The sequence below is a fragment of the Neltuma alba genome, unplaced genomic scaffold (genome assembly GCF_004799145.2).
Source record: "Neltuma alba isolate B1F8T4 unplaced genomic scaffold, ASM479914v2 tig00003632_pilon, whole genome shotgun sequence".
Classification (NCBI taxonomy): Eukaryota; Viridiplantae; Streptophyta; class Magnoliopsida; order Fabales; family Fabaceae; genus Neltuma; species Neltuma alba.
Genome location: NW_021633362.1, coordinates 3885 through 29341, shown reverse-complemented (window position 1 = coordinate 29341; position 25457 = coordinate 3885). Strand labels below are relative to the sequence as shown.

General features: G+C 35.3%; 3 protein-coding genes, 1 long non-coding RNA gene and 1 pseudogene across 7 annotated transcripts; 1 reads left to right on the top strand and 4 right to left on the bottom strand.

The window, feature by feature from the left end:
- Positions 1 to 34: 34 nt before the first annotated feature.
- Positions 35 to 5591, bottom strand: LOC114742070 (uncharacterized). The gene is made up of 5 exons (XM_028930328.1): positions 5095 to 5591; positions 4356 to 4441; positions 3925 to 4230; positions 3701 to 3784; positions 35 to 562 (listed from the first exon to the last, which is right to left on the bottom strand). The coding sequence occupies exons 1-5, from the start codon at positions 5497 to 5499 to the stop codon at positions 112 to 114; spliced, it is 1332 nt and encodes a 443-aa protein (XP_028786161.1). The 5' UTR covers positions 5500 to 5591; the 3' UTR covers positions 35 to 111.
- A 1107-nt stretch (positions 5592 to 6698) lies between these two features.
- LOC114742075 (WEB family protein At5g55860-like) lies at positions 6699 to 9408 on the bottom strand (annotated as a pseudogene).
- Positions 9409 to 13231: 3823 nt separating this feature from the next.
- LOC114742071 (diphthine methyltransferase-like) lies at positions 13232 to 16707 on the bottom strand. 4 transcript variants are annotated; one of them, XM_028930333.1, is made up of 3 exons: positions 16519 to 16707; positions 14864 to 15218; positions 13232 to 14018 (listed from the first exon to the last, which is right to left on the bottom strand). In XM_028930333.1, exons 2-3 carry the CDS (start codon positions 15183 to 15185, stop codon positions 13300 to 13302), a joined length of 1041 nt encoding a protein of 346 aa, XP_028786166.1. In that variant the 5' UTR covers positions 15186 to 15218; positions 16519 to 16707; the 3' UTR covers positions 13232 to 13299. The 4 variants fall into 4 exon arrangements, with proteins under 4 accessions (XP_028786166.1, XP_028786162.1, XP_028786163.1 ...); XM_028930329.1 differs by lacking the exon at positions 16519 to 16707 and adding an exon at positions 15695 to 16049; XM_028930330.1 differs by lacking the exon at positions 16519 to 16707 and adding an exon at positions 15844 to 16049.
- A 2079-nt stretch (positions 16708 to 18786) lies between these two features.
- Positions 18787 to 21656, top strand: LOC114742073 (transmembrane emp24 domain-containing protein p24beta2-like). Its single transcript, XM_028930334.1, has 4 exons — positions 18787 to 19038; positions 20044 to 20230; positions 20829 to 20936; positions 21341 to 21656. Exons 1-4 carry the CDS (start codon positions 18787 to 18789, stop codon positions 21472 to 21474), a joined length of 681 nt encoding a protein of 226 aa, XP_028786167.1. The 3' UTR covers positions 21475 to 21656.
- Positions 21657 to 23828: 2172 nt separating this feature from the next.
- On the bottom strand, positions 23829 to 24247 carry LOC114742072 (uncharacterized). The gene is made up of 3 exons (XR_003739829.1): positions 24128 to 24247; positions 23989 to 24036; positions 23829 to 23896 (listed from the first exon to the last, which is right to left on the bottom strand). It is a non-coding gene; the product is annotated as an uncharacterized LOC114742072 (long non-coding RNA).
- Positions 24248 to 25457: the final 1210 nt, after the last annotated feature.

The window sequence follows — 25457 nt, the reverse complement described above, 5'->3', positions numbered from 1 at the left end:
GATGATTTTACAGAGAACCGCACTAGCATCATGCGACATCATATTGATATACCAAAAAATTAAAATGAAGTTGCCTTACCTAATCCTAATCCATATTGCTAAAAGAGCCAATCAATTGTTGGTTTCTCTTAACTGTTTGTAGCATCTATAGGCAAAATAAACAGACACAGCAGCACAGGCAACAGCAAGTGCAGCATAGGTATCTTCATGCTCCCAGCTATCAAGCCAAGTTGGCACGGAAGGACGGAGTTTGCGGGAGGCTCCTTTTCTGCTATTAAATTCCGAAATCAAGGACTCACCACTCTCATTTTCAGCCGGGAAATTCGCCTGTATTTCAATGGCATCAGAATCATTTGTGTTTTCCTGTAACACATAGTTTTGACAGCAGGAAGAGTCTCCATTCTCTTGGCAGCAGCCGAGAAAGTTGTCTTCTTGATTTCCATACACATCAGTGCTTATCTCCTGATTCTTCATCTGCTTAAGCACTTCCATGCTTTCTTTCAGCTGAAGCCTTTGGTCTTGGCTCTTCTTCTGCTCATCTTGTGATAAACCCATCTGGCCCCTAATGACAATGTTCACAGAAGTTTGCACCAAATACAAGTCAGCATATTTCTGTGCCAGTAAATAAATTCTAAAAGCACAATCCTTTACCATCTGTGGATCTACAAGCCAATATCGGATTTGGCAACATAGGCCGGAACTCAAAATTCCAGATCCCAGAGGAGTGGTTGCTGATGCAAACCCCTTTATTTATTTATTTGCTTGTTTACCTATATATATATAAGTTATGTTCCTTTTTCTCTTTTTGCCAACATATGAGTAATGTACACATGCATATATTGCGAGATGAAAACAAAATAAAAATTAACTCTGAAAGATTCTTTTTTTTTTTTTTGGAGGAAAACTCTAAAAGATATTATAATATCATCATCATTATTATTTCAGTGTTTTGTACCAAGGTTGGGTGTTTGGACATAAGAGTTCATAACATCAAAAATACGAGTATCACTCACTAGGAGAAGACTTTTACTCTACTTACCGGCAGCAGAGGACGTCCATTTCCTCACTTTTCCTCTATCTTTATTCCCCTGCACTAATATAACGACTTTGACTTATAAAATATTTATGTAGATATTTCTTAATTATTATAACTCATATTTTTATCTGATTAAATTATGTGAGAAGATTGCTTGATCATATTGTTGTGCGCATATTTCTATGAACACCCAAAAATGTTGTGTGAATATCTGATTATTGTGGATCCACTTTAGGGGATGTCCTAATCAGTCTAGGTGACATGTCTCTGACAAAATCATGGGTGCTCAGAAAATTTATTATTTTGATTTGGTGCAGATTTTCCCACATAATTTCTGCTGCAGGGTTTAGACAAACCCCCCCCCCAAAAAAAAAAAAAAAAAAAGCTGGACATTATTGGGTCACTTCTATTAAGAATTGGGGATTCAATTCTCGAGTACTACCCCCAAAGCCCCCTGATAGGAGCCCCACATGTCAGATATGATGAAGACAGAACAGCGCAACAGCAGTAGAGCACTCCTTAGATTCTCCTAGCTTCATTTAGAATAAAGACCGTGATCTCTATTAGTGTTTAGCACCTTTTTTTTATGTTATGAACTCTGATGTACGGATCCTCAACCTTTGTACAGATCATTAAAATAATAATAATAATGATATTATAATATCTTTCAGAGTTATTTGTGTATATTTTTATTTTGTTTTACAGAAGCAGTTTATTTATTAAGGGGGTTGATAGAAAGAGATAGGAGTAAAAGAAAGGATTTACATATGGTTTTATTAACTTGGAAAAAACTTATGATCATGTGCCAAGAAAAGTACTTTGTAAAGCTTTAGAAAAGAAAGGTGTACGGGTTACTTATATCAAAGTCATACAAGATATGTATGAGGGGTAACTATTAGGGTAAGAACGCTAGAGATAAGACAAAGGACTTTTCCATTAAGATTGGCCTACATTAGGGATCTACTTTGAGTCATTACTTATTTAATATTGTTCTAGATGTTCTAACTTGCTTATTCAAGAAAAAATCCCCAAATACACGCTTTTCATAGATGACGTCCTCATGGCTGAATCAAAAGAAGAGATTAACTCTAAATTAGAGCCATGAAGAAAGACCTCTGGAGTCAAAAGGTTTTCGCTTAAGTAGGAGCAAGACAAAATATATGCACTGCAATTTTAGAGGGAGGCAAGGCAATGGTGATTTGGAAGTGAAGCTAAAAGATCAAATCATTTCTCAAGTGTCAAAGTTTAAATATCTAGGATCCAATATACATAAGGATGATGAAATTGATAATGATGTTTCGCATAGAATACAAGCTTGCTGGTTAAAGTGAAAGAAGACTACTAGAGTTATTTACGATACGGTACCTAAGAAGCTTAAAAGAAAATTTTATCTGATGCTAGAAGACCAGCTATGTTATATGGTAGTAAATGTTGGGTATTAAAGGAAAAATAAGAGCATGAAGTTGGGGTAGCAAAAATGAGGATGTTGAGATAAATATATGGTCATACAAGAAAAGATCCAACTGGAAATGAAATTATTCGCACAAGAGTAAGTGTGGCACTGATCAAAGAGAAAATGGTTGAATATTGTTTGAAGTGGTTTGGACATGTGCAGAGAAGGCCATTGAAGGCCTTGGTAAGAAGGGTAGATCAGACAATTTGGAGTTCTATAAAAAGCAGTAGAACATTAAACAAGGTCATTGAACGGGACCTCCTGGTTAACAATATATCTAAGAACGTGATTGTTGATAGAACAGATTGACGTCGTGCGATTCACGTAACTAACCCCACCTGGTGGGATAAAGCTTATTGTTGTTCTCATTTCATGATATAGGCATGCGAACATAGCCTATATATAAATGCGTGTGTAAATAAATAAATAACTAAACAAACAAACAAATAAATAAAAGGGTTTACAATTGACGTGTCACATCCAACGGTCAGGTACTTAGATTATTTCGCTCCCAAGGAGACATGTTAACAAGTTATCGGCAAGAGACAGATCTTGAACATTCCAAGAATAACACCCTTCTAAGAGAATAACTCTTCATAGTAAAAATGCTATCTGAAATTCCGCAAGCAAAAGACTCCTAGGGATTATTATTCATAAGGAGTATGTCAGAAAACAAAACAGATTTTTCACGGGGAAGGTCCTTGACTGAGAAAACAAGCTTCAAACCAGTAATTTGTCAGAAGACATGCCAATCCATATGAGATCATTTTCAAAACCAAAAAGAAAAGGGCCCCATCATAGCTGAAGTGGATTTTAAAAGGGAAAAAATCTAGACAAGCTATTGATATAAAAGAATCTTCTATATCTTAAATGCTAAAGGTATTAACAACTTCTTGATTATTAGCCATATATTTGAAATTTTGGCACTTCTGTTATCTTCCATTATTTTAGGAATTTCTATATTCTAGATGTTTTCACCAGCAAAACGGCAACATCTCTTCATATTACACCCGCAGTCTTGCCCTAGGGATACTATCATCCACCAACTTTTGAAAAATGATACAAACTCAGCCTAAATGATCCACAGCCAAATAAGAAGTCCCACCAGAGAAAGCTCCAAAACTATTGTCCTCTAAATCATGCATTCTAACTGAAAGGAAAAAAATCTGTTTACATAAGCTGCGCAAAGGAATGTTAGTAAGAATGATTACCTCCACAGTGAGTCTAGAATCTCCCCTCTTACAATATGTTGTTGAAGCAGTACAGACACATCATCTGGAGCAACATACCCATACCTGCATATTTAAGATAGTAAGAATAGTTAGCTCATAATCAAGACAAACAATGTTACCATGGTATCTACAGATTTTGAAGAAGAAAAATGAAAATCCTAGCACCAAATGGAATTCAACAGTTATTTGTGTCTCGTTCTCACCAATGTCCAGTGACTTTTCCGTTGATGCTTGATCCAAATATGATAACATTTCCAGCATACTTATGTCCCCCAATGTGCGAACATGGGCTAACAAACACTTTATTTTGAAGACCTTGTAACTCTATCTCTTCCCTGAATCTACTCACCAAGACAGGTCCACAAACCCCACATCTGCGATCGCGGGATCCATGTGAACAAACAAATACATATAAAGTTTTTAAGGCTTCAGGAGTTCCAGGAAGCCATTCTCCATCCTTCACAAGAACTTCTTCAACAAATGTTTCAACATCAAAATGTGTCAACCTCCTGAAATTTTATTAAATCATAGGGAATCAATAACGACTACCACATAACCTTTTTCATTTTTTTGGGTGAAACAAAACAGAACCTTTATTGGTAATAAGAAGTTGCAACAAAGAACTTGCACAAACCTGTATCTGACCATATCTGGAAAGATTAATACATCTCCATTTGATGTTTCAGCCCCATCACGCCCCTCACATATCGTTAAGCGAGTCTAGCAAGCAAAGAGACAAGTCTGAGATAACCAACCAGAGTCAACTCCCGTAGAAAAAAATGAGAAAAAAGGAAGAAATACTATCGAACCATGCAGTTTATAATCCAACTCCCATAGAATATCAAACCAACCAATATCAAGTTACTCATACACAAGGTTTTCAAGTCTCAACTCTCAACCCTTAGAACAAAGCATCGCAACACAAAATTCTGGGGAATACACAAAATAAAACAAAAATAACGAAATCCAAAAAGAAACGTCAGACCATTGGAGGTGAACAGGGGTTACTAAAACAAGACATTGTACAAATCAGTTCCTCAAACTGTAATCCCTGGAACAGGAAGCTTAATTGCTGCTGTTCGGTAATCTAAAAGCATGCTGCAAAAGTATGAACACATTGATCATCAAGAAAAAGAAATAACTTGCAAGCAATTAGATAATCAAAGGCTAAGACACGCCCCCAACCCCCCCCCCCCCCAAAAAACGTATTAAAAAAAAACAGAAAAAGAAAAAAGATCCATAATCGATCAACTCCACTCAAGGAGATATACTAGATACAATGAACCAAAAAAAATTCCCAATTTTGTGACTTTATACTGATTTTTTCCCCCAACATTTCACAGTTGAAATGAAGCTCGGTGGAAATGGAGTACCTGCTTCTTCATATCACTAGTCCTGGCCATGACCGCTGCATAAAGCAACCTGGGCAAGCGGTCGAACTCGGCAGCCTCAATGCGAGGAGGCCAAACCCGAGGGTTCTTGTAACAAAGAAAGATATGGCGTTCATAGAACTCGACGGTCCCAACAAGTGGACTCTGCCGGAAATCAGGCCGAGAGAAGCCGAACTCAGCATCGTTATTGCTGATTCCGCCATCTCCACCGCCAAGCAGGCTGTCGTTCTGTAAACTCCCGGAGGCACTTCCGATGAGCGAACTTGGGTCGGTAAGGAAACTATCGAGCTGGTCTGAGAAGGTGATTGGGGAAGAAGAGGATGAAGGATTGGTGAAGGTGAGGGCATCTTCTCTGTCTCTATTGCTGCTCATCATCATTGACGACATGGAATTTGTGCCAACAGATAAACACCTGAAGAGTGAAGAAGAGAGACTCTTCGTCCGCTTGCAGTGAAGAGAATCGGAGTGAGTTTACTGTTTGAGGGGTTTTGATTTTTGGCATTAACATTATACGTGGTAATTGGGAAGGAAATATTCCTGTGCTTTAGGAACTATGATGAAGTGGTCGTGGAATCGCGTCACGACCAGGGGATTTGACACGTGTCATTCCGCGATCTATTTCCTAAAAGGTGAGAAAACCACTTCCAATTTGTCCCTGCCCTCTTTCCTTTTTGAATTTTAATCCTGGTGTTTGTAAATATTCGAGTTTATCTTTTATCTTAAACTTAAAGGCATCATATTCGAATAAAAAACTTGCCCCTCCAAAACTTTTTTCCAAAAAGAAAAAAAAAAAAGCTGAGACCAAACATTTATAAATTACATTATTACATTAGATTTGTTTGCTTTCTCATGATAATGTTTGAATCACCTAAATCGAATGTCATTTCTTTTTAAGGAAATGGAATTGGAGTGGGAAGCTTGAGAAAGCCCAGTGCTTTTTATGTATTTTTTTATTTGTTTAAACAAAATTTCCCTTTTATTAAATAAATATCATGTGCTTAGAACCCTCACAAGAGATGAACTTTAATAGTGAGAAATAAGTGCATAAGGACTTAGAAGAACTTCCAAAAATCATTTTTATGCTTTACAAAACAAAATTTCTTTTGTATATTTAATTCAAAATCACATAAAATAAGTTAAATTAAACATCTGACTATGATTCACATTAGGTGGTTTTGTCCAATCCCATATATCCATTTGACCAAATTGGGGGGGAAAAAAGCAACAAAAGAATAAGACCTATTTTCTCATTTTTCAAGTATATAAAAACTTCGTAGCTAAGCATAACAACACCACAGGGGTAAGAGACAATAGCAGCCAATTGTTATAGTCCCTTCTCTTGAAAGAGCTCACGCAGCCTGCCATGGAATCTCCATCATAGAATTACCAATTTGATAATCTAATAATTGATCCTTTTTACATGATGCCTCTTTGTCTCTAAAATCCTGGCATCTCGCAAATTAATTGCATCCCTTGAACAGAAATGGCAATAGCAAAGTCACATCAAGTTGGTGTCAAATATACAGAAAATGGTATGTTTCTATCACATTCATGAGCTGCACATAATAATTTTGATATCAAAACTTTCATACGAAATTATGCTTATGAAGATAAGATACAGATCTGCTGTCAACCTGATCTTTTTTTCCGGTGAAACATGCTGCTAATTTTTGGCTTGAGTATTTTCTTGAAGCTGAAATTTCTTTCTTAAGCTTCTGCACCTCATTAGTTAGTGGAGTTGGATTTTTCTTTGGAATCTTGCAATTCTGTGGATATGATCCTGATGAAATCTCTGTTTCAAATGTTTGAGATGCAGCTTCTGCAGCTTTCTTCTGCTCACATTCGCGCCACCTACGAAATTCGCTCTCCACTGCCGTCCTAGCTGCTTCAGCCATCTCAGCCCTTTTCAAGGCCTCTTGTGTTGTTTTCATATCATTGATCTCCTTCTGAGTTGCCTCTAATCTCTTAAAAGCCTCATTTTCACTAGCTTTCATAGCTTCAACTTGTGCCATGGCAGCAGTCACTTTCATGTCTGCTAATTTACTGGACTCCTCAACTTTATGGCTTAACAACTCAAATTCCTCAGTTGAGACTGTAATTTTAGCATCAGATTCTGAAGTTGTGGAGCGTGCAGCTCTATTCATCTCAGATAAGTCCTTAATATGATCAAGGGCAGATGTTTCCGCTGCTTCTGCTTCTTCTAGAGCTAGTCTAAGCTTTTTCTTAGGATCTTCTGATGGAAGTCTGCTGATTTCAGCTTTCTTCTTCAGTTCTAAAGCCTTGTTCTTCATGTCATCTGCATCCCGTCGTGCATTTTCAGTTTCAGATGACAACTGATTCAATGTCAAGATCATTTCCTCGAATACACTTCTGACTTGGATTCTTCGGAAAAGCAGGCTTCCTATTCATACTTACTTGTCTGAAGTTTGACCTGCAGATCCCCAACAATTGATTCAGTTTCTGTTTCTTTGTCCTTGAATTCAGAATGCTCTCTTTTCACTTTCTCCAGTTCCAGCTCAAGAAACTCCAACAAGCTTCTGAGAGAGATTTTATCTTCTGCTACTTTCTGCAGCGACTTGTTAGCATCATTGACCTCAAAAGTGACACTTCTGACAGAGTTCATTTCCTCTCGAAGAGCCTCAATTCTATCCACTGTCTTAGCCAGCTGCGCTTCAATATTTTGGTGAGCTCAGGGTTGACATCTTTCTCACCTAATAACTTTGCTTCTAGTTGTTGTGCTTGCGTAGAGGCAACCTCCATTTGCTCAATGGATTCCTGTACAGTTGAGATTTCTCTAGACAGCTCAGATACACTTTCTGTATTCATCTCCATCACGTCCTCATCTTCTGCTACGTGCTTGAAAGCAGAAACTCTCGCTTCAAATGCTGAATTATACTTTGAACGCATCTTCCAAAGTTCTTGCTTTGCATTACCAAATTTTGTAAAAACAGAAGCATACATTTCAGCTGCAGTTTCTAACTTTTCTTCCAAGAACCATTGATTCCGTCTGGTTTGCCACTGTTTGTTTCGTTAAGCTGTTTTGCATGACTCCTTTCAACTTCGGTCACCTTAATTTCTAGCTCTCTAGATTCACCACAAGCTTTTAGCTTTTGGGTAAAATCATGAACTGTTCCTTTAGCCTTTTCAAGTTCCACTAAAGCTTCAGCCTTGGTAGTTTCTACATTTTTAGTCGTTCTTTCAACGTGTTAATCTGTTTCTGGGCTAAGTGAGGTTGGGTCTCACAAGCAAATACACTCTAGATAAAACAACAATATCCAGGGGAAAAAAAAAAGATAAGTTCGCAACAAAGCACAAAGAAAGAAGAAAACAACAACCAAATAATTTAGAGAAAAAAGTTTTACAGTTTCCTTTTGGATCTTGATTCCCATGATTTTATCATCTGGGAAAGGGACAGTTTAACATAAATCTCTTGGAGAAGATAGCAGAGTCTTAGAATCTGCTGAAACTTGGTGTCAAGATTTGAAAGTAACCCAATCATCAGATCAAAAGGTACAAAATAAAAACAGATATTCACGTAGACTATACTATCTTCCAACGAAGAACAGAAGAACACTATGAGACTGACAAAAAAAATTAACTTCAAGGACAAATTGAGGATCATAATTGTTGTATATTAAAACATAAAATTTGCTACAACATAGAGGGGGAAGACAAAAGGCTGGATAGTATCGAACTGATTCTGAAAATTTAAAGATCTAATAACAAGATAAAGGGAAAATTGATGGGAACTAGCTAAGGCAATTTCTTTTTATATTACTGCAAAGCCACACAGAAATCTGATTTGCAATGAAGATTGAGATTTGTGAGGGATGAAAGTATTAGTATGCCATTCTCTAATTTTGTCTTGCATAAGAGTTCCATTTATCATTCAATAATGGAAGACGAAAAAGAGGTTCAAGTGGCAGAAAGCTTGATAAAGGCGGCGGGTTCCTTGCCTAGATTAGGTAATAAGGGACATCTTAGAGTAAAGCCCAAGATTAGGGGGTAGATTGAAATTCTTTCCATATTAAGGGTGACAATGTAACAGGAGATAAAGAACAGGGTATGTGGATGCAATTTTCCCTAACCTGTACAGTAACCAAAATTCACAATTACCTCTGCAGAATGAGGTTTCGCCTTCTTAAAAGCAGGCTTTTCCTCAGCAGAAAAACCTTGATCAAGTTGAGCGACGGCATCTTTAACAGACTGGAAAGGTAGACTTGAGTCGATCTCCGTAACCTCTGTTTTCTTTGGATAAGGAGAGTCAGGAGCATTCTGCCAGGAATTTCGCACCATTGTGTGTTGGATTCAAATATTCTACCCTTAAATTGAACCTGTTAAAAATTAATGTCACATGAAAGTAATTGAAATTGAAAGTATACCAGTAAGTGTTTTGATCATTATGAATATGCCAAAGGAAAAGTCTCACGTTACTTGATATATTCTCTACTTGGCAATTTTATCTATGCAACGTATTCTTTATTTGATAATCTTATCACTTCATTAATTGCTTTCTCATTCTTATCCTACCTTATTCTTTACTTGACAATCTTATCACTTTATTAACTGCTTCTTCATTCTTGTCCTACTATTCCTTCAAATCATTGTTGATGCATCTTTTATTTTTAGAAACCTTATTACTTCATTAATTACTTTCTTATCTTAACATGGATTAATGGCCTATAAAAGAGACCTGAGGTTGAAGTTCAAAGTACTCCAGCTCTTAAACTTTCAAGCTATTCCATCCTCCTCTCATCTACTTTTTGCTGAGTCCCCCCCCCCAGTTATTCTGTAACTCCGTCCTACTATAGTTCTTAGGTACAACCCAAACCCTATTTTTATTGTTGCTTTGCAGGATTTTCCAGCACAAAGTTTCATAGATATTCAAACTCAAAGACCTATCTACTCTGTATTTTAAATTCACAGGCTTTTCAGCTCAAACTATGGTTTAAACCTCAAATATGAAGCGAGAGTTTGGAATGCCGATGGGAGAGGTAAACGTACATAAGAAGGTATAAAATCTGAGTTAGTGACTTATTTAACAACAGTGATGCATGGTTTGGAGAAAAACCCAAAATTTATAGCTTTTGGAACAAACTCAAAGGGCAACGTGGAGAGAGAAATGGAAAGGGATAGAAAAAATAACTAACGAGATGAAAGAAAAGAATTTTGAAATGGGCCCCCCTTTACGTTAATAAAAAAACGAAAGGATTTAATGTACACTGAAATATTTTTTAATGCAAGTTTATACTTAACAATTTTGGGTATTGGATGCACCCACATTAAAAAATACTTTAGGATATTAGATGTACTAAAATATAATTTAGGAAACTAGACGCATATGAAAAGAAAAAAATTCAACACTCTAAAATAATTTTTAGTTAATTTTATACTTAGCAATTTTAGATGTTGGACGCAAAAAAAGTATCCAAGAAATGAAAAAAAAATTAAATAATAAAATTTAGAGAAAAGTGAGAAAAAGTTTCGTCGGAAATTTAATTGATGAGAAAAAAATTGATAAATTTTTGAACACATAGAATAGCAACACTTTGGAAATTTTGTACAGAGAGTACAAATTATCCTAAATTTTAAGTATTTTAATATTTTTCTCACAACTATCACATTATATATAAATAATATAAATATGTATTAACTCTTTTTATTTTTATAACTTTTATATGAATTTGTTATTTTTCTTAAATTTATCAAATTATATATATGAGATATATATTATAAATTTATAACTTTTTTAGTCATTTTACATGTAAACTTGTTTTTTTTGTTACTCATCCAAACAAGTTTCAATTTAGTAAGCTGATTTTGATAAAAAGACCAATCCAAACATCAATCATATTTTATTAATCGGCTTTTATCTTAACTGATTTTACAAAAATCCGATGAATGAAATAAAGTCACTTGATCCAAACGCACCCCAAAGATACAAAAGACTGCACTTAACAACATAGAAAGGTGAAACCGAGCAAGGTAAGTCGTTGGACGCATTAAAAGGGGTTAAAACGGCCAGAAAATAACGGAAACTATGAGAGAGATCAAATGACCAACAAGCATGCAGAGCGAAGCACATGTCTTGCTTCAGAATGGGCAAGCAGGATGCACTTTAAATTAGCTTATTTAGCCAATCTTAAGGAAACCGCACGAAGAAGGCGGCATCATCAATCCTAAAATCAAAGAGTCCAGGATCAGAAAAGCAACTGGAACTTCCCTACCTTGCATTCGTCTAGTCAGCATTGCTTCCAGTAATCATCGTTCAGCGATCTTGTTGATCCTTGAAACTCGAAATACTCCAAAATCCAAATGCCAAACCTGGAAACTGAGCAACAATGTCAACCAAAAATCTACCGTTCAAGGCATAGGAATTCCGAAGCATCTTCCTGAAATTTCAAGATGCTTTACTTATCTATCTTCGTCATTGAATAGCAGAGTGAAATTTGGGTACCGTCAGAGAGAGAGAGAGAGAGAGAGAGAGAGAGAGAGAGAAGTGGGTTTGAAGTATGAACTGAACAGAAATTTTGCAACAGCAAGTATTGTTCAGAGAGATCAAGGTGGCTAGAATCAAGTGCATATTTTTCTGATTCAATACTCTTTTCTCACCTGAAAAACTGCTAGTTCGTTGTGGACACTAATGCCTTGATCGCTGTGGCCCAAATGATCGATGCGTGAAATACTGATTCGCTGAATTACAATGTTGGCGCGCGTTTTTTATATTTTAACATTAATTATGCTTATATGCTGCTTGAGTTTAAAGACCGTGGGCATGCATAAATGTGGAAATATTAGCATATTATACTACTCTCATTCCTTAATATAAAAACTGATTGACTAATTTGAGTAAATTAAAAAAAAATTAGTTAAAATAATTATTTGTAATAAATAAGTGTTGTCTTTTCTAAAATATCCTTCTTAACCAAGTGTATTAGCTATAATTACCATTATTATAAAGATTATCTTAAAAAATAGATAAATATGAAAAATAAAGTGGATCGAGATTTTATATTTAGCATCAAAATAAAATTCAAATCAACTCTTATATTAAGAACCGGAGGTAGTACATACCAAATCAAAATATAATAAAATGCATAAAACTCGGATCAAATGATTTCTTCTTTTAGTCTGTTCAACGTCTAGATGAAGGTCAAAAATGCCATTGAGTCACTCTAAATATTAACTTTCTTCACTTCTCATCTCAACAATGTTTTTTTTTTTGGAATAAAAGGGCGCGAGAAATCGCGTAGAGACTAACTAGCTAAGCATGCGAGGGAAATATTGAGAGTTGCTCTATACTTTGCAGCAGAAATATTTATGACGACAGCTTCAAGATCCATTTGATGACCTTAACAAGCAAAAGAATTAGCATTTGACTTCTCTTGACATGAGATCAAAAGTAATAATCCAATCATACATCAGGAGGTGGTGAATTTGTATGATCTGACTCTTGAGAGGATGATCTTGAGATAGATCATTGATCAGCTACAAAGCTTCTGCAGAGTCCGCAACAACTTTGTGATAACCAACTTTTTTTAATGGACTATCTCAATTGAATTCTAAACCCTCCCAAAATGCCTAAAGGATCAGCAGTGGTGTTAGGCAAGTATTCAAGTTCCCCCCCCCCCCCAAAAAAAAAAAAAAACGCTTATCCAATTGCCGTGCTCAGGTCAAAATTTGGGAGCGTTAAAATTCTGTTTATTAAACAAGATCCCTTTCCTTTTCTTTTACCAGCCAAACGAGATCATTTTTTTTACCAACTACAGTTTTCAAACGAGATCCCCTTAATAATTAACATGGCGGGCTCCGTTGCCTAGATGACCACGTCACAAATAGAATCAGAGAGATACATGGAGTCTCTGTAGGTATCCAAGAGACTCATTTTACTACTAGGAGTCTAAGACGACAACCTGCTATGTCCTATCCATGGGAAGTTGGAGCAATGGACCCATTAGACAATGATCAAGTTATGAAAACAAAAACAAACTTAAAATATGCAAACAATGGAGACGAGGCATTCACATAACTCAGTCATGTTTGAAAGGGAAGAAATCAGCTTCATCATTGACCTAGACAAAGGATTATGCCCCATGGGGGGGGGGGAAGGACATTTGGCACAATTAACATCAATAAAGATGCAAGTATTCCATTAATGGAAAACTAGGCTTATCTTTAGGCACTAACTTACAACACAAACTCACTTTTGGTCATCCATAACCGGACATGTTTGTCATAGAATGAGCACGTAGCCACAAGAGGTTTCTTCTTCCTGCCACTGTGGCTTGCTTCTCCTCTCTGCCAGTCTGCGCCATATGCAAGTGAATCATGCTTCTTGTAAGTTTCCAAAACTTGAGCTTCCCCTCCTTTAATGGAAGTAATTGCAAACCCATTGTGCATACAGGCAGCCAAAACCAGGTCAGAGATGAAGGGGTGATGCTTCACCCTCCAAACTCCTCCACCTAAACAAAGTGAAGTCTCATTAATTGGCCTTGAAATGGATCTTAGGTCCCATACCCTCAAGGACTCATCATAGCTGCCGGTTAATAAGCTATGTGGGTCATGGGGACTCTTTGCAATGCAACAGACACCCATCTTATGGACTTTGGAGTTCTGAAACACCATTCTAGAAGGGCTATCACGTAAATCCCAACCGCTGAACTTACAGTCATCGGAGCCAGTGTATACCAGATTTGGTTGGTGAGTGTCGAAGGAGGTTGTCCATAGTTCAAAATCATGAGCCTTCCAGTTTTCTTGTATTTCCAGCCCGGATTCTGAGAGGGAAACAATAGATACAGAGCCATCAGAAAGCCCCACTGCGATTAATGTAGCCGAAGGGTTCCAGTCCAGGTACAGGCACATTGAATTGCTGATTTTTTCACTGGTCACTTCTTTTAGAGAAGCCCCTGCCACAGAGCCAATAGAAAATAATATTACCAAGAAAATAAAATGCCTCAGCCAAGTATCCTATTGAAGTTCAGTACGTCAACAAAACTGTGAGGTTTTCAACCAATCTTAGATGCCGCAACTTAACATATATGTGTGCGCACACATACAAGAGACTACAAAATGCAGAGGATTACACTAATAGTTTTAACTAACAAAGGATATCATTTAACTAGTTAAGCTAGAAAAGTTATGCTAGACTGATTAGTGATTTATGTTAATTTTGTTAGCAACAGAACCCATGGGCCATGGTATTGAGCATAGTTGTATACATGTACAGCAAGTTGTCGCAATGATATCATTTATCTGAAAGTTATTTGGTGATATTATATTACATGTTCACAAAACTATCTATTCCTCCCAAAATTGTTCAACAAGACAACCTGCTACCCTGAAAAAAAAATGCAGCTAAAGAAACAAAAGCAGGTAACTGTGGACTTGTAAGCCAAACAATAGATAGAAGCGGCAATGAAATATTCTAATACCATTGTGAAACGTTCCCGATAGAATTGGTCAAATAATAAAATAGAAGCATTTGAAATTCCTGGAAAAAGCCAAGAATAGGAATCGAACTTCTCAAGGAAGCTTCTGAGACTACTTGTGCAGACTATCCGTACCCATGCATATCAAGCTTGAAATTTTTGTACTTCTAAAATGGTTTATAAGTTGAAAAGTTATGAACTCGACAATATTGTATTCTTCAATCAAGAAAAGTAATTTATTTCACATTTCTTGTTTTCCCCCCAACAGAAAAGGCACAAAAAGCGTGGTGGAAATGACAACAAAATAAAGACTTAATGCATACCTTTAGCATCACTACAGCAACCCTCCAGCTTTTGAATTCTCAAGTACCCATCAGCATCCGCTTGACCCAGAAAATAATTAGCATGCCCTCCTGGCGGATTCCACTTTATGTCAAATATCCCAGAAGTCTCCACACAATAAACCAAGTCGAGGGAGCTTAACTCAGCATCAACATTAAAGAGTGAAATGCTTCCACATCGACTTGGTTGATCGCCTTCTTTCAGTGTATATGTAGAGGCTGCTAAAACATGGTGGTATGAGTTGTGTGGACAGAACTCCACAGCATCAGCATTGCCATCTAAATAGCAATGTGCTACATCCATACTGATGCGAGTGCCAACCAAGTTTTAAAGCAACTTCATGCCACAAGACAGAGAAAAAAAAAAGAAGAAGTAATATTAGGGAATGTTATCCAATAGCCACCAAACAAGCTTGAAAGAAATGCATAAGACACTCAATTCAGCAGAAAACATCGATGAAATAAGCAAGAAAATAACAAGAACAATGTGTGAGTATGCAAAGGCACCAATTCCACCTCTTTTCCGAGTTAATTATTGATAAATCAACCTGAGCACCATAGGACAAGAAATCTCCTCTCATATTATCATAAGCTAATTAACTTCGTTGGAAAACTATATACAGTTCCACACACACACACCAATATTCTCACCTTACACATATCAGCATGCTATGTACATTTCGAATTTAATCATTGTCAGCCACAAGTATCATGTTTCACAGGAGTAAAAGAAATGGTTTGAAAACAACACAAATACAAAGATTTTTCAGATTATTTACGGGAATCAGATGAAGACAAGTTTCAACTACATACTTTTATCCAATAATCACTCATCAAATTGGAATATTGGATCACGGGTACACTTAAAGAAATTCAAGTGCGGAAATGATAACGGAGATCGTCATTCATTCAAAAACTACGTGCAAAAAAATCCAAACTGAATTAGAATAGCTGAATAAGACCCTCGCAAAGACTCGTAGGCAACTGGCGGCCAACAAGCTGAACTTAGACGAACCACAAAGGTAGCTTGTATGAGAGCTTAAAGTAGCTCTATAGGGAAACGGGTTTCCGGATTTTGATGCAAAGAGGGAAAGTTCTGAAACATCCCCAGTGAAAACTCACAAGCAGTAGAGAGATAGAGAGAGAGAAGCTAAGCTGCAAGAAGTGTAGGCATGAGAGGTAATCACTGTCTGCAGAAGAGGAATGGCGGGACAGTAGAAGAAAAGGCACAAGAAGCGACTCAGGGGGAGAAGGCCCGATATGATCCGGATCCGGAAAGAGAGTGGATCGGATCTGGATCCCTTGTTTCGTGCTGATGTGGCGTACGTTTGAAGCCACATCATCACATCCTTGGATAATTAATCCTCACTATTCATTCCTATTTCCTAAACCTACTCACCTGCATTTTCCTTGGGCATTCTATGACAATTTCAGTTTTCAGGGAGCTCTGGCGCGAAAATTTTCTCTCACCCTATTTCAGTCTCAACGCCTCATCGGACGGACTTGTTTACCAATTTTCTCTTCTATCTGGTAAGCGCAACAAATCATAGTGCAAATTATAGAGCTAGAACACCATTCGAATTACATATCAGAAGAGCGAAGACGAGACTGAAGAACAAAGAGCAGAGAAGACAAACCGTAGATAGAGAGAAGACCAAGATATAGGAGGGGAAAACGGCGATAACGTGAAGAGAGAGATGACAGCAACTAGAGAGACCAACCTTCCGTCGCCGGATTCGCCTGCGTAGAGGCAGATGATCCATATGCCTCTGGTTTGAAGCATTGGACGGTGTGTTTGGATTAATGGCATCAAAAATAACTTTTAGTTCATGTTAATTTAGTATTATATTTCAATAAGAGTTTATAAAAAATCAACTTGACAAGGACATAAATTTTATTGAATAGTAATATTGTTTTATATTACATGTTTTTATGCGATGTTAGAACATGATTAAAATTAAAATTATAAAATAAAAATATTTGCTATTAAGAAAATTTTAAAAATACAAAACTTTGTACAATTTGATCTTTGATTAGATTAGAATTCATTTAAATTGAAATTTTTTTAACTAAATAATATTATATAACTAATTGGATCATAAGCTTTGTACAATTTAATTTGCTCTTGAATTGAGTCACAAACACAATTTATAAGTCATTGTTCTAAGTTTAAACAAAAAAGTGATTTTCGAGGTGAGCTTGGGTTACCTTTCTTTGAGATTGCAGAGCAAGCTAGGAAGAACTAGCGAAGCATCAGAGCAAAGCAAGTTATAACACAACAGACCAGATCGAACAACACTATAATTTCAAGCCAACCTTGCTATTTGCTCCCTACGTGCACTACATTAGCCAGAGAAAGGGGGAGACAACACTTATTCAACCGGATAAAAGGGAATGACCAACGAGTCAATCAAAGAAAGGGAGAAGAGGCAATGCTGAAGGGAAAATTTGGAGATGCTTAGGAGAACTAGCATAACGGAGAAGAGTGACGAAGAAAAGAGAGAAGGGTGAATATGGTACGTAAAAATTTTGAATGAGCGTTAAATTTTCTTTTAATGGGAAATAAGCTATCTAAATGCTCACCACGGTAAATTTCTGTGTTCTACGGCACCCAATTTTCAAAAAAAGTTTGATAGACAAAAAATCTATAGGCGTGTTTGAGATCACGTTTGGAGGCCCAAACGTGCATCCAAACCGGAGAAGTAACAGGTAGGTTGAAAAATGATGTTTGGATCCACATTTTGTGCATCTCACTTCTGTCACTGAAACGAATTTATGTAATAATCTCAAAGGAGCTACTTGTACTTAATCTGACTTCTGTAAAAGTCAGATTAAAGAAAAGTTACTTCTGCCACTACTATCCCAAATACACCCTACATGAACAACTGAAAAACTCCAAATGAGCTTCAAACATGCGTTTTGCAAATTCCTAGGCACGTTTTTCTCTTAAATGGAGATCCAAACAGCTGCTGCATTTTGTTTTGCTGTTCATTTATTCAGCGGCTGGACCTACCTTGCAAATACAAGTACATGATTATTGAAAATACATTTTAATTCAAATTATAGTATTAAGTTGTCATATTTTTTAAAAAAGAGAAAATTAACAATGAAAAATTTAAAAATCACTTCTAAAATTTCATAATAAAAAACCATTGGCGAACTATTTTAAAACAGATGAGATGTGATAACAGTTATCGAAAATTGTGAATCTTCACATCGCACTCGCTAAGTTCTTCCTGTTTAATCCAGATTGATTTGGGAGCTGAGACAGGTTTCCAGAGAAAAGCGAAAAAAGGTAACATTTTTCTCTGTTCGATTCTTGCATTGCATATCATGTTCATACTCGCCGAGAAAGATCAATTTTGAAATAAAAAATGAAATTATTTGAAGCCCCAAATTTAATTTCATGCTTTCGTAGTGTTGATGTTGATGAGTTTGTACCCTAAGCGGATTGTTTATCCTTAACTTCTTGGTAAATACCTTGTCTTTGTTGCATGCTTGCAGACGCACGTACACGCTCATATATATAAATATATATATATATATATATATCCACGATTCTTTCTTCTGGGAAACTATAATTTTGTTTCTTCAAAATGAACGACAATTTCTTATGAAATTGCATATTAATTACTATATCTGCTTCTTAAGATAAGAGCTACTTAATTAATTTAGATATATTAAGAAAATTATTTAATTTAGTTATTTAAAACAAATACGAGTTAATTTTCTTAAAGTGCTCTTTGCAAACGTGACTATCCTTTGATGAAAACCACTTTAATATATGTAATCAGTAGGATATTTAGAGAATAATTATAAATTTGGAAGACAGGGTGAACTGACATATTTATGATCAAATCTAATTCCTAATTAACTCTTATAAGTAGTATCAGGTTTTGATAGGTATGGCTTGTGTTTTTGATGTAGAAATGAAGGTGGGTTTGCGGAATTTGGGCATTGGTGTGGGACCATTATTGTTGTTAATAAGCAGCTTCATGTTGAGTCTGCAAGCAGTGGAAGGAATCAGATTTGTGATAAACAGGGAAGAGTGTTTCTCTCATAATGTGCAGTACGAGAGGGACACAGTTCATGTTTCTTTTGTTGTCATTAAGGTTGATGCATCTTGGCAATATACTGTTGAAGGTGTTGACATTGTGGTAACTATACTACTATATCCCGCTCTCTTGTATACTCTCAAAGACATCTTATGCACAATGTAACCAAGCTTTTTTATATGGGCATTATTTAGAATTTAAAACAATTTGTTGCAGATTCTGTATAGTTTATGTTAATTTTCTGCTTTATGAATTGTTTTGATGTGATTATATATGTCAAATCATTCTCCGAAGGTGGTTTCAGCATGTTTAAAAACCCGGGGGGGGGGGAGTTATAGATATGTTAGTAGGAAGTATAATCAATAGCTTTTAGTCATCAAAAGATATCAAGTGAGACCGGGAAGAACTTCAAGTGATTATAGAATTGGAATTCATAATAAATAATATTATCAATTGTCTTAAATGTAGAAGTTGGTTAAGGAGTTTTCTTTGGTCCCAAATATAAAAAATCAATCCACTTTATCTTATAAATTTATAATTATTTTCTAAACAATTCCATTGATTGCGCATTCTAAAAAGGGGTTTCATCAATGGGGATTGTTTTCAATGTAAATGACTAAATGTGATATATTTGTTATAAATAACTAATTTAATTGATTTTCTTAATCTTTATAAATTAGTGGTTATTTTAGCTCCTAAATTTTGGACTGGAGGGAGTATATCTGACCAAATAATTACTACCTCCAGTCTTTAATATAAAATTTCGTTTGATTTTTACTTTGGTCCGAAATATAAAATCTCAATCCATCTTGTTTCTCATATTTATGCTTTTTTTAAGGTGATCCTTCTAATAATGGTAGTTCTAGCCAATACACTTAATTAGGAAGGATATTTTAGGAAAGACAATATTTATTTATTACAAGTAATTAACTTAATTTATTTTCTTAATATTTTCAAATTAGTCAACTAGCTCTTATATTAAGAACTGAAGGTAGTACTAATATAGATTTGGAAACTTAATCTTGTTTGTTAAAATGAAAAGAAAACAAATTAAAGAACACTTAATCATTGACTCAGAAGCATTATTCATTTGTTGATGGATCTTAGGTTATGGGGCCTTCGGGTGAAAAAGTTTACGAGCTCATGGACAAGACAAGTGAAAAGTTTGAGTTTGTGGCTACTAGTAAAGGCCTTCATCGTTTCTGTTTTACCAACAGGTCTCCCTATCATGAAACTATTGATTTTGATGTCTATATCAGCCACTTATCCCTCTATGATCAGCTTGTAAAAGACGGTAAGATAATTTAATTCGTTGCCTCTCATTAGTTTAAAAAAAGATTTCAGGTCTAACTTTTCATATTCAGATTTGGATTTATTATGGCTTCTTAGTTTTCAATTTAATTTTGATTGGGGAAAAAAATCTTTATCTTCCGTTTTGATTCATTACTGGCTGTCATGCTGGTGTCATTTCACTTATAGCATAGTATTGCTAATGAAAATTAATCTGATCAGTAAGGATGTAACTTATACCTTACAAAAGCATACGTTAAAATCTCATACTGATATGAGAATTTTTTAGTAATTAATCTATAAATATCTCTATGAGTACTCTTTGAATTATGAGACCTGCTCTAACTTTTAATAAATCCCAATATCTAACTCATCTAAAATTTATGTTTCCAAAACAAATTTGACATACAGATTAAACTAAAAGTTTACACACTGCATGAAATCTACAAACTAATAAAGTTTTTTCAATGGCTGTACAACCGAGTAATTAAACTGGTTAGCGTTTGAAGTTAATGAAATTTAATCACTTGAAAGAAGGTTATTCTTTCACTGGTGAGAAGTCTTATGGAAAGTCTAATATGTTATCTCTACATGTAATGCAGAGCATTTCAATCCTATGTTGCAACAAATATCAAAATTAGAGGAAGCACTTTACAACATTCAGTTTGAACAACATTGGCTTGAGGCTCAAACTGAACGCCAAGCAACAGGTACGCATATGCATCTCACAATAACATGAAAAATCTTATCATCAAGAAATCATCAATACATCAGTTATACTATTTACAAGTTATGATCAGCACATGGTCATAAAATAGCATAAAGAACTTTTGAATTATTGTCTCTTCATTTCAGCTTGATTTTAAACTCAAACTGAAATCTGCTGTATATTATATATGAACAGCACCGTGTTGGTAGATTTTATGTATTGAATATTCATGAAACTCCGCCCATATTTTATAACCAGCTTCAAACCCGAATAAAGGAGGATAATTGAGTTAGGTTCTTGAGAGCTAATATAAAACTCTGTTGAATTTTTATGTCAAGGATCAATGAAGAATGTGTATGTATTGAATGAAATTATAAGAAGTCTAACAATTGCATGAAATGACAGTGAACGATGCATTGAGTAGCAGAGCGGTGCACAAAGCCATTTTTGAATCAGCAGTATTAATAGGTGGCAGCTTCCTTCAAGTCTTCCTCCTCCGTCGCCTTTTTGAGCAGAAGGGTGGTCCTCCTAGGGTTTAAACTCTAATTAAGAACCATATTGTGCAAATCAAGAAGCATCTATTAATGTTTATACTCTGATGATGGGTGAATTGTATGATGATTATATGTTGAGAGACAGAATTGAACCTCCCAAAACCACAAAACAGGCACTTAGAAACCCCTTTATGTATCAAAAACTTGGGTTCTTCCACTACAGAAAAGTAGCCATTTAATTACTTAAAATGTTTTTTGGCCTCTTTTTCTTTTTTCTGGAAATTTTCATGGTTCTAGAAGCATTTTTCTTTTTTTGTGCAATCTAAAAAGATGGATTGCACTGTACTTGATTTGAGAATAATATGACTTGCGATATATTTTAGTTAGGGAAGAAAAGCTGTAGCTATAGTATAGCTAGTTTTAAAGCATTTATTGGTTGGGCTTTCTAGTAAAGTGTACAACAATTCATATATATTGTTATAATTCGATATTGTTTTGTTAATCTTTTAGACAAAGTATCTATATGCAATGGTTTTAAAAGCAAATATATGGAAGATTGTGTGTGTGTGTGTGTGTGTCTTAACTAGCTAGTAAAATATAAGTGGGTAGTCTTATAAAGAACTATGACAATTAGATGTAGTTTGACATTCTACCTTCCTTTATAAATAACTAGATTGAAGCTTATAAATCCGCAAATGCTATATTCCTAGGCTCAAAATGCATCTGACGGTAAAATAAGTTTTAAATACAGTTTGAAAATAGTAAAACAACCATTTCAATATTCATCTTACAGTCAAAAAAAAAATCAAAATAGATAGTAGATTTGTCCACAATTGTCAACTATGGGGTAGTGAATAAAAGAGTGACCCAAGCAGAAAGAAGGCCCTTGCCCCCTAATTGCTATATTTAATACCAATATCCCAAATCCATTGTTCTTTACATTTCTTCCCTTCATATTCTTAATATGAAGAATGTCAAAAGAGGGATGAAACTAGGAGTAGGTATCATATTTTTGTAACCTAATAATAAATGAAAAATAGGAGTTTGTGAAATATTATTGAGATAATTTGGTAAACATAATGTTCAATCCCATGAATGATTTTCCAATACCATGGGGGGTGATATTATACAATCCGAAGTATTGTTTAGTGCCTCATACCAAACATTAAAATGATTTATGCCAGTGCCATTGCTAATCTTAACACTCTAATGCTCATACTAAACAGGCATGAAGGTACCGAACAAGTCAGTATACAACACAATATTGTAGTATTTAAGTCAGGTATAGATATGAAGTCCCATGCTAATGGCTAACAATTCTACTTCTATCGCCGAATGTACCCCCATATCTTTATGGAAGTCCATAAACCCATTACCCTTATTGTCCACATCCTTACAAGCCGCTTAATGATGATGCCAAGCTTAAAATTAATATGTTTTTTTTCCTTGGCACAACATGTGTCTATTTGTGTGTTTTTTTTTTAGTTGATGGATTAATTCTATTTATTCAATGAAGCAGTGACTAGGTATAATACAATGCTAGAAAGGCAGTAAGCCAGCTACACCTCAAGCAAACTAGATGTTACTATAAATTATAAACTTCAACAACCTCATCTGATTAAGATTCTTTAACTTTAGAAAGAAAGTTCAAATCATCAACAAAAGGCTAGACCATTTCCCAACAACGGAAACTACTTCATTTTCAGCTATGAATGTCACTTGAAATAAAAGCATTAAATCTTACAAATAGAGCTATTTACAGAAAAGACAACTACAAAATGGCTTCACCAATTCTGCATATTTTCATGTATTAACCAAGTAAAAGAGCATAAATAGGACAATAGAACACGTGAGTCACCATAACTTATTTCTCTTTCTTTTCTTCATTCAAAGATTTTTATTGTTCTATCCAATGTGGTGTGAGGAAGACAGACCTTAGAAGCATCAATCTCTTCTTCAATTGATTTGTTCAAATAATCAGTGTGTCTCTATTCTTTTATGTCTTCTTTACAAATTACACGCCATCCACAGCCTCCTATCTTAAGCATCTCTTTGCATGGAGAATGAAAGGTAAATTTGATGTGAAGGCAATTATTATGACCTCTAAGATGTTGCCAACATGTTTTCTCGTTCAAATGCAACACATTAAGCAAAGGTGAGGACCCTCCTTAAGGACTATACTAATTTCATGTCCCCACTTTTTCCTAATATATTGATCATCTTCGGGGGCTTTACTACTCCAAGAAATATGAAAACCATTAAATATACTAGTCATAATTTGAAATTTGATGCAAACAAAAAGTCCGGACCATTCACTTGCACGAACATGTTGAGGGATGTCCACTATTAATTCATATTTGGATCTATAAAGTTCTGAAGGAACCAAATCTTTATTTGGGAACCATGATGGTATTTCTAATCCCCAAAGAATTGTGAAAAAATCTCTTTGGGGGAGATATTCTACTACCTGCAACAAAGTTACCCTATTAAAAACTATATACACACACACCTACCTACTAGAATAGGGAAAAAAACATGCATAAAAAGAAGCAAACATACCTCAATGTGCTTGAGCAATGTATTATCATATGTAACTCGATGACGATACTAAAACAAGGAAAAAGTCATGTTATTTGTGTAAAGATAAAAAGAAAATGATCCATAAGTTAGTAGATAGAACATAATTAGGAGAATATACCTCATGGTCAAGTGATGAAACCATATTCCATAACTTTGTTTGTGATAAAGGTTCCATTGATTCACAACCCATTGCATCTAATCGGATTAACTTTGATGGAAGCTTGTGTAGTGATTTAAGCCTTTTGCAAGAACTTAGAAAAAGAAAGTGGAGTTGAAACAGTTACAAAACCAATCATAAGGTAGGCTAACAAAATCATTTGCTCCAAGATTTAATGCAACTAATGATGACAAACCACCAAAATCTTCAAGAATTGATCCATCACTAAGGCCACAAGCACTTAAGTCTAACTCTGTTAATGACAATAGATTAAAGTTGAAGACTTGATTACTTAATGGATCATTGAGGAGAGTCATGTTTTTTCTAAAATTTTCACCCATGCCTTGTTCTTTGAAGGCCTCAGTTTTATTCAATCTTTCTTGCCCCTTTGAAAGTTTTGAGCTATCAGAAATGTCAATCATTTTGAGATTCTTCAAATTGTGGAAGACAAGTGGACAAAAAACAAGTTGCTCACAACTTCGCATTTTCAGATATCTAAGACCAGTCAAAAATCTAAATGACTTGGGAAGTCTCCTTATGAGAGTATAACTTATATCAAGGCAGGATAGTGTTTTCATCCCTTCCCCAAACTCTAGAAGCTCTGAAACTTTAGAACACTGCCTAAGGAGTAACTTTTCCGATGAGTTCATTTCTAGTTTTCTTAGAAGGCCTTCAAGACTTGTGAACCCACATAAATTCACACTGACAAGCTTTTTCAACCCTTCAAGGGAATGATGAATCACAACAAGGGATAAGCATCCTTCAAGAATTAAATTTTTTAAATTTGGAAGCCCCGAGAAATCCAGAGTTTGAGTCAAATTTTTAGAAAAGCTCATATCAACAAACTTCAAGTTTTTCATAATCTGAACAAATTAACAAAAAGATAGGAAAATTAGTCTTAGAATAATGTCCTAATGTATAACATATTCATCAATATATACCACAACAGTCATATGTGATGAACAATGATGAATGTGGTTACGCACCCGTATCCCATCCCAAAATTGCTTTATATTGCTATGCTGCATTTGTATATCAACAAGTTTACTCAATGATGTTCCAAGTGGAAGAGATTCTAGAGGGCAATATTGCCACTGAAAAACTCTTAATGCACTAGAAAGGCATTTGAGACCATTAGGAAGTTTTAATCTCCTTCAAATGATGAGTAATCTGAGATTAAACATTTGTGAGAAAGCATGATGTTCCCAATACTTCTATTCCATTTAATGGTTTGAAAAATAGTCAAGATCATCCTGTGGGGAGGAATCTAAGACAATGCTTTGTGTTACTT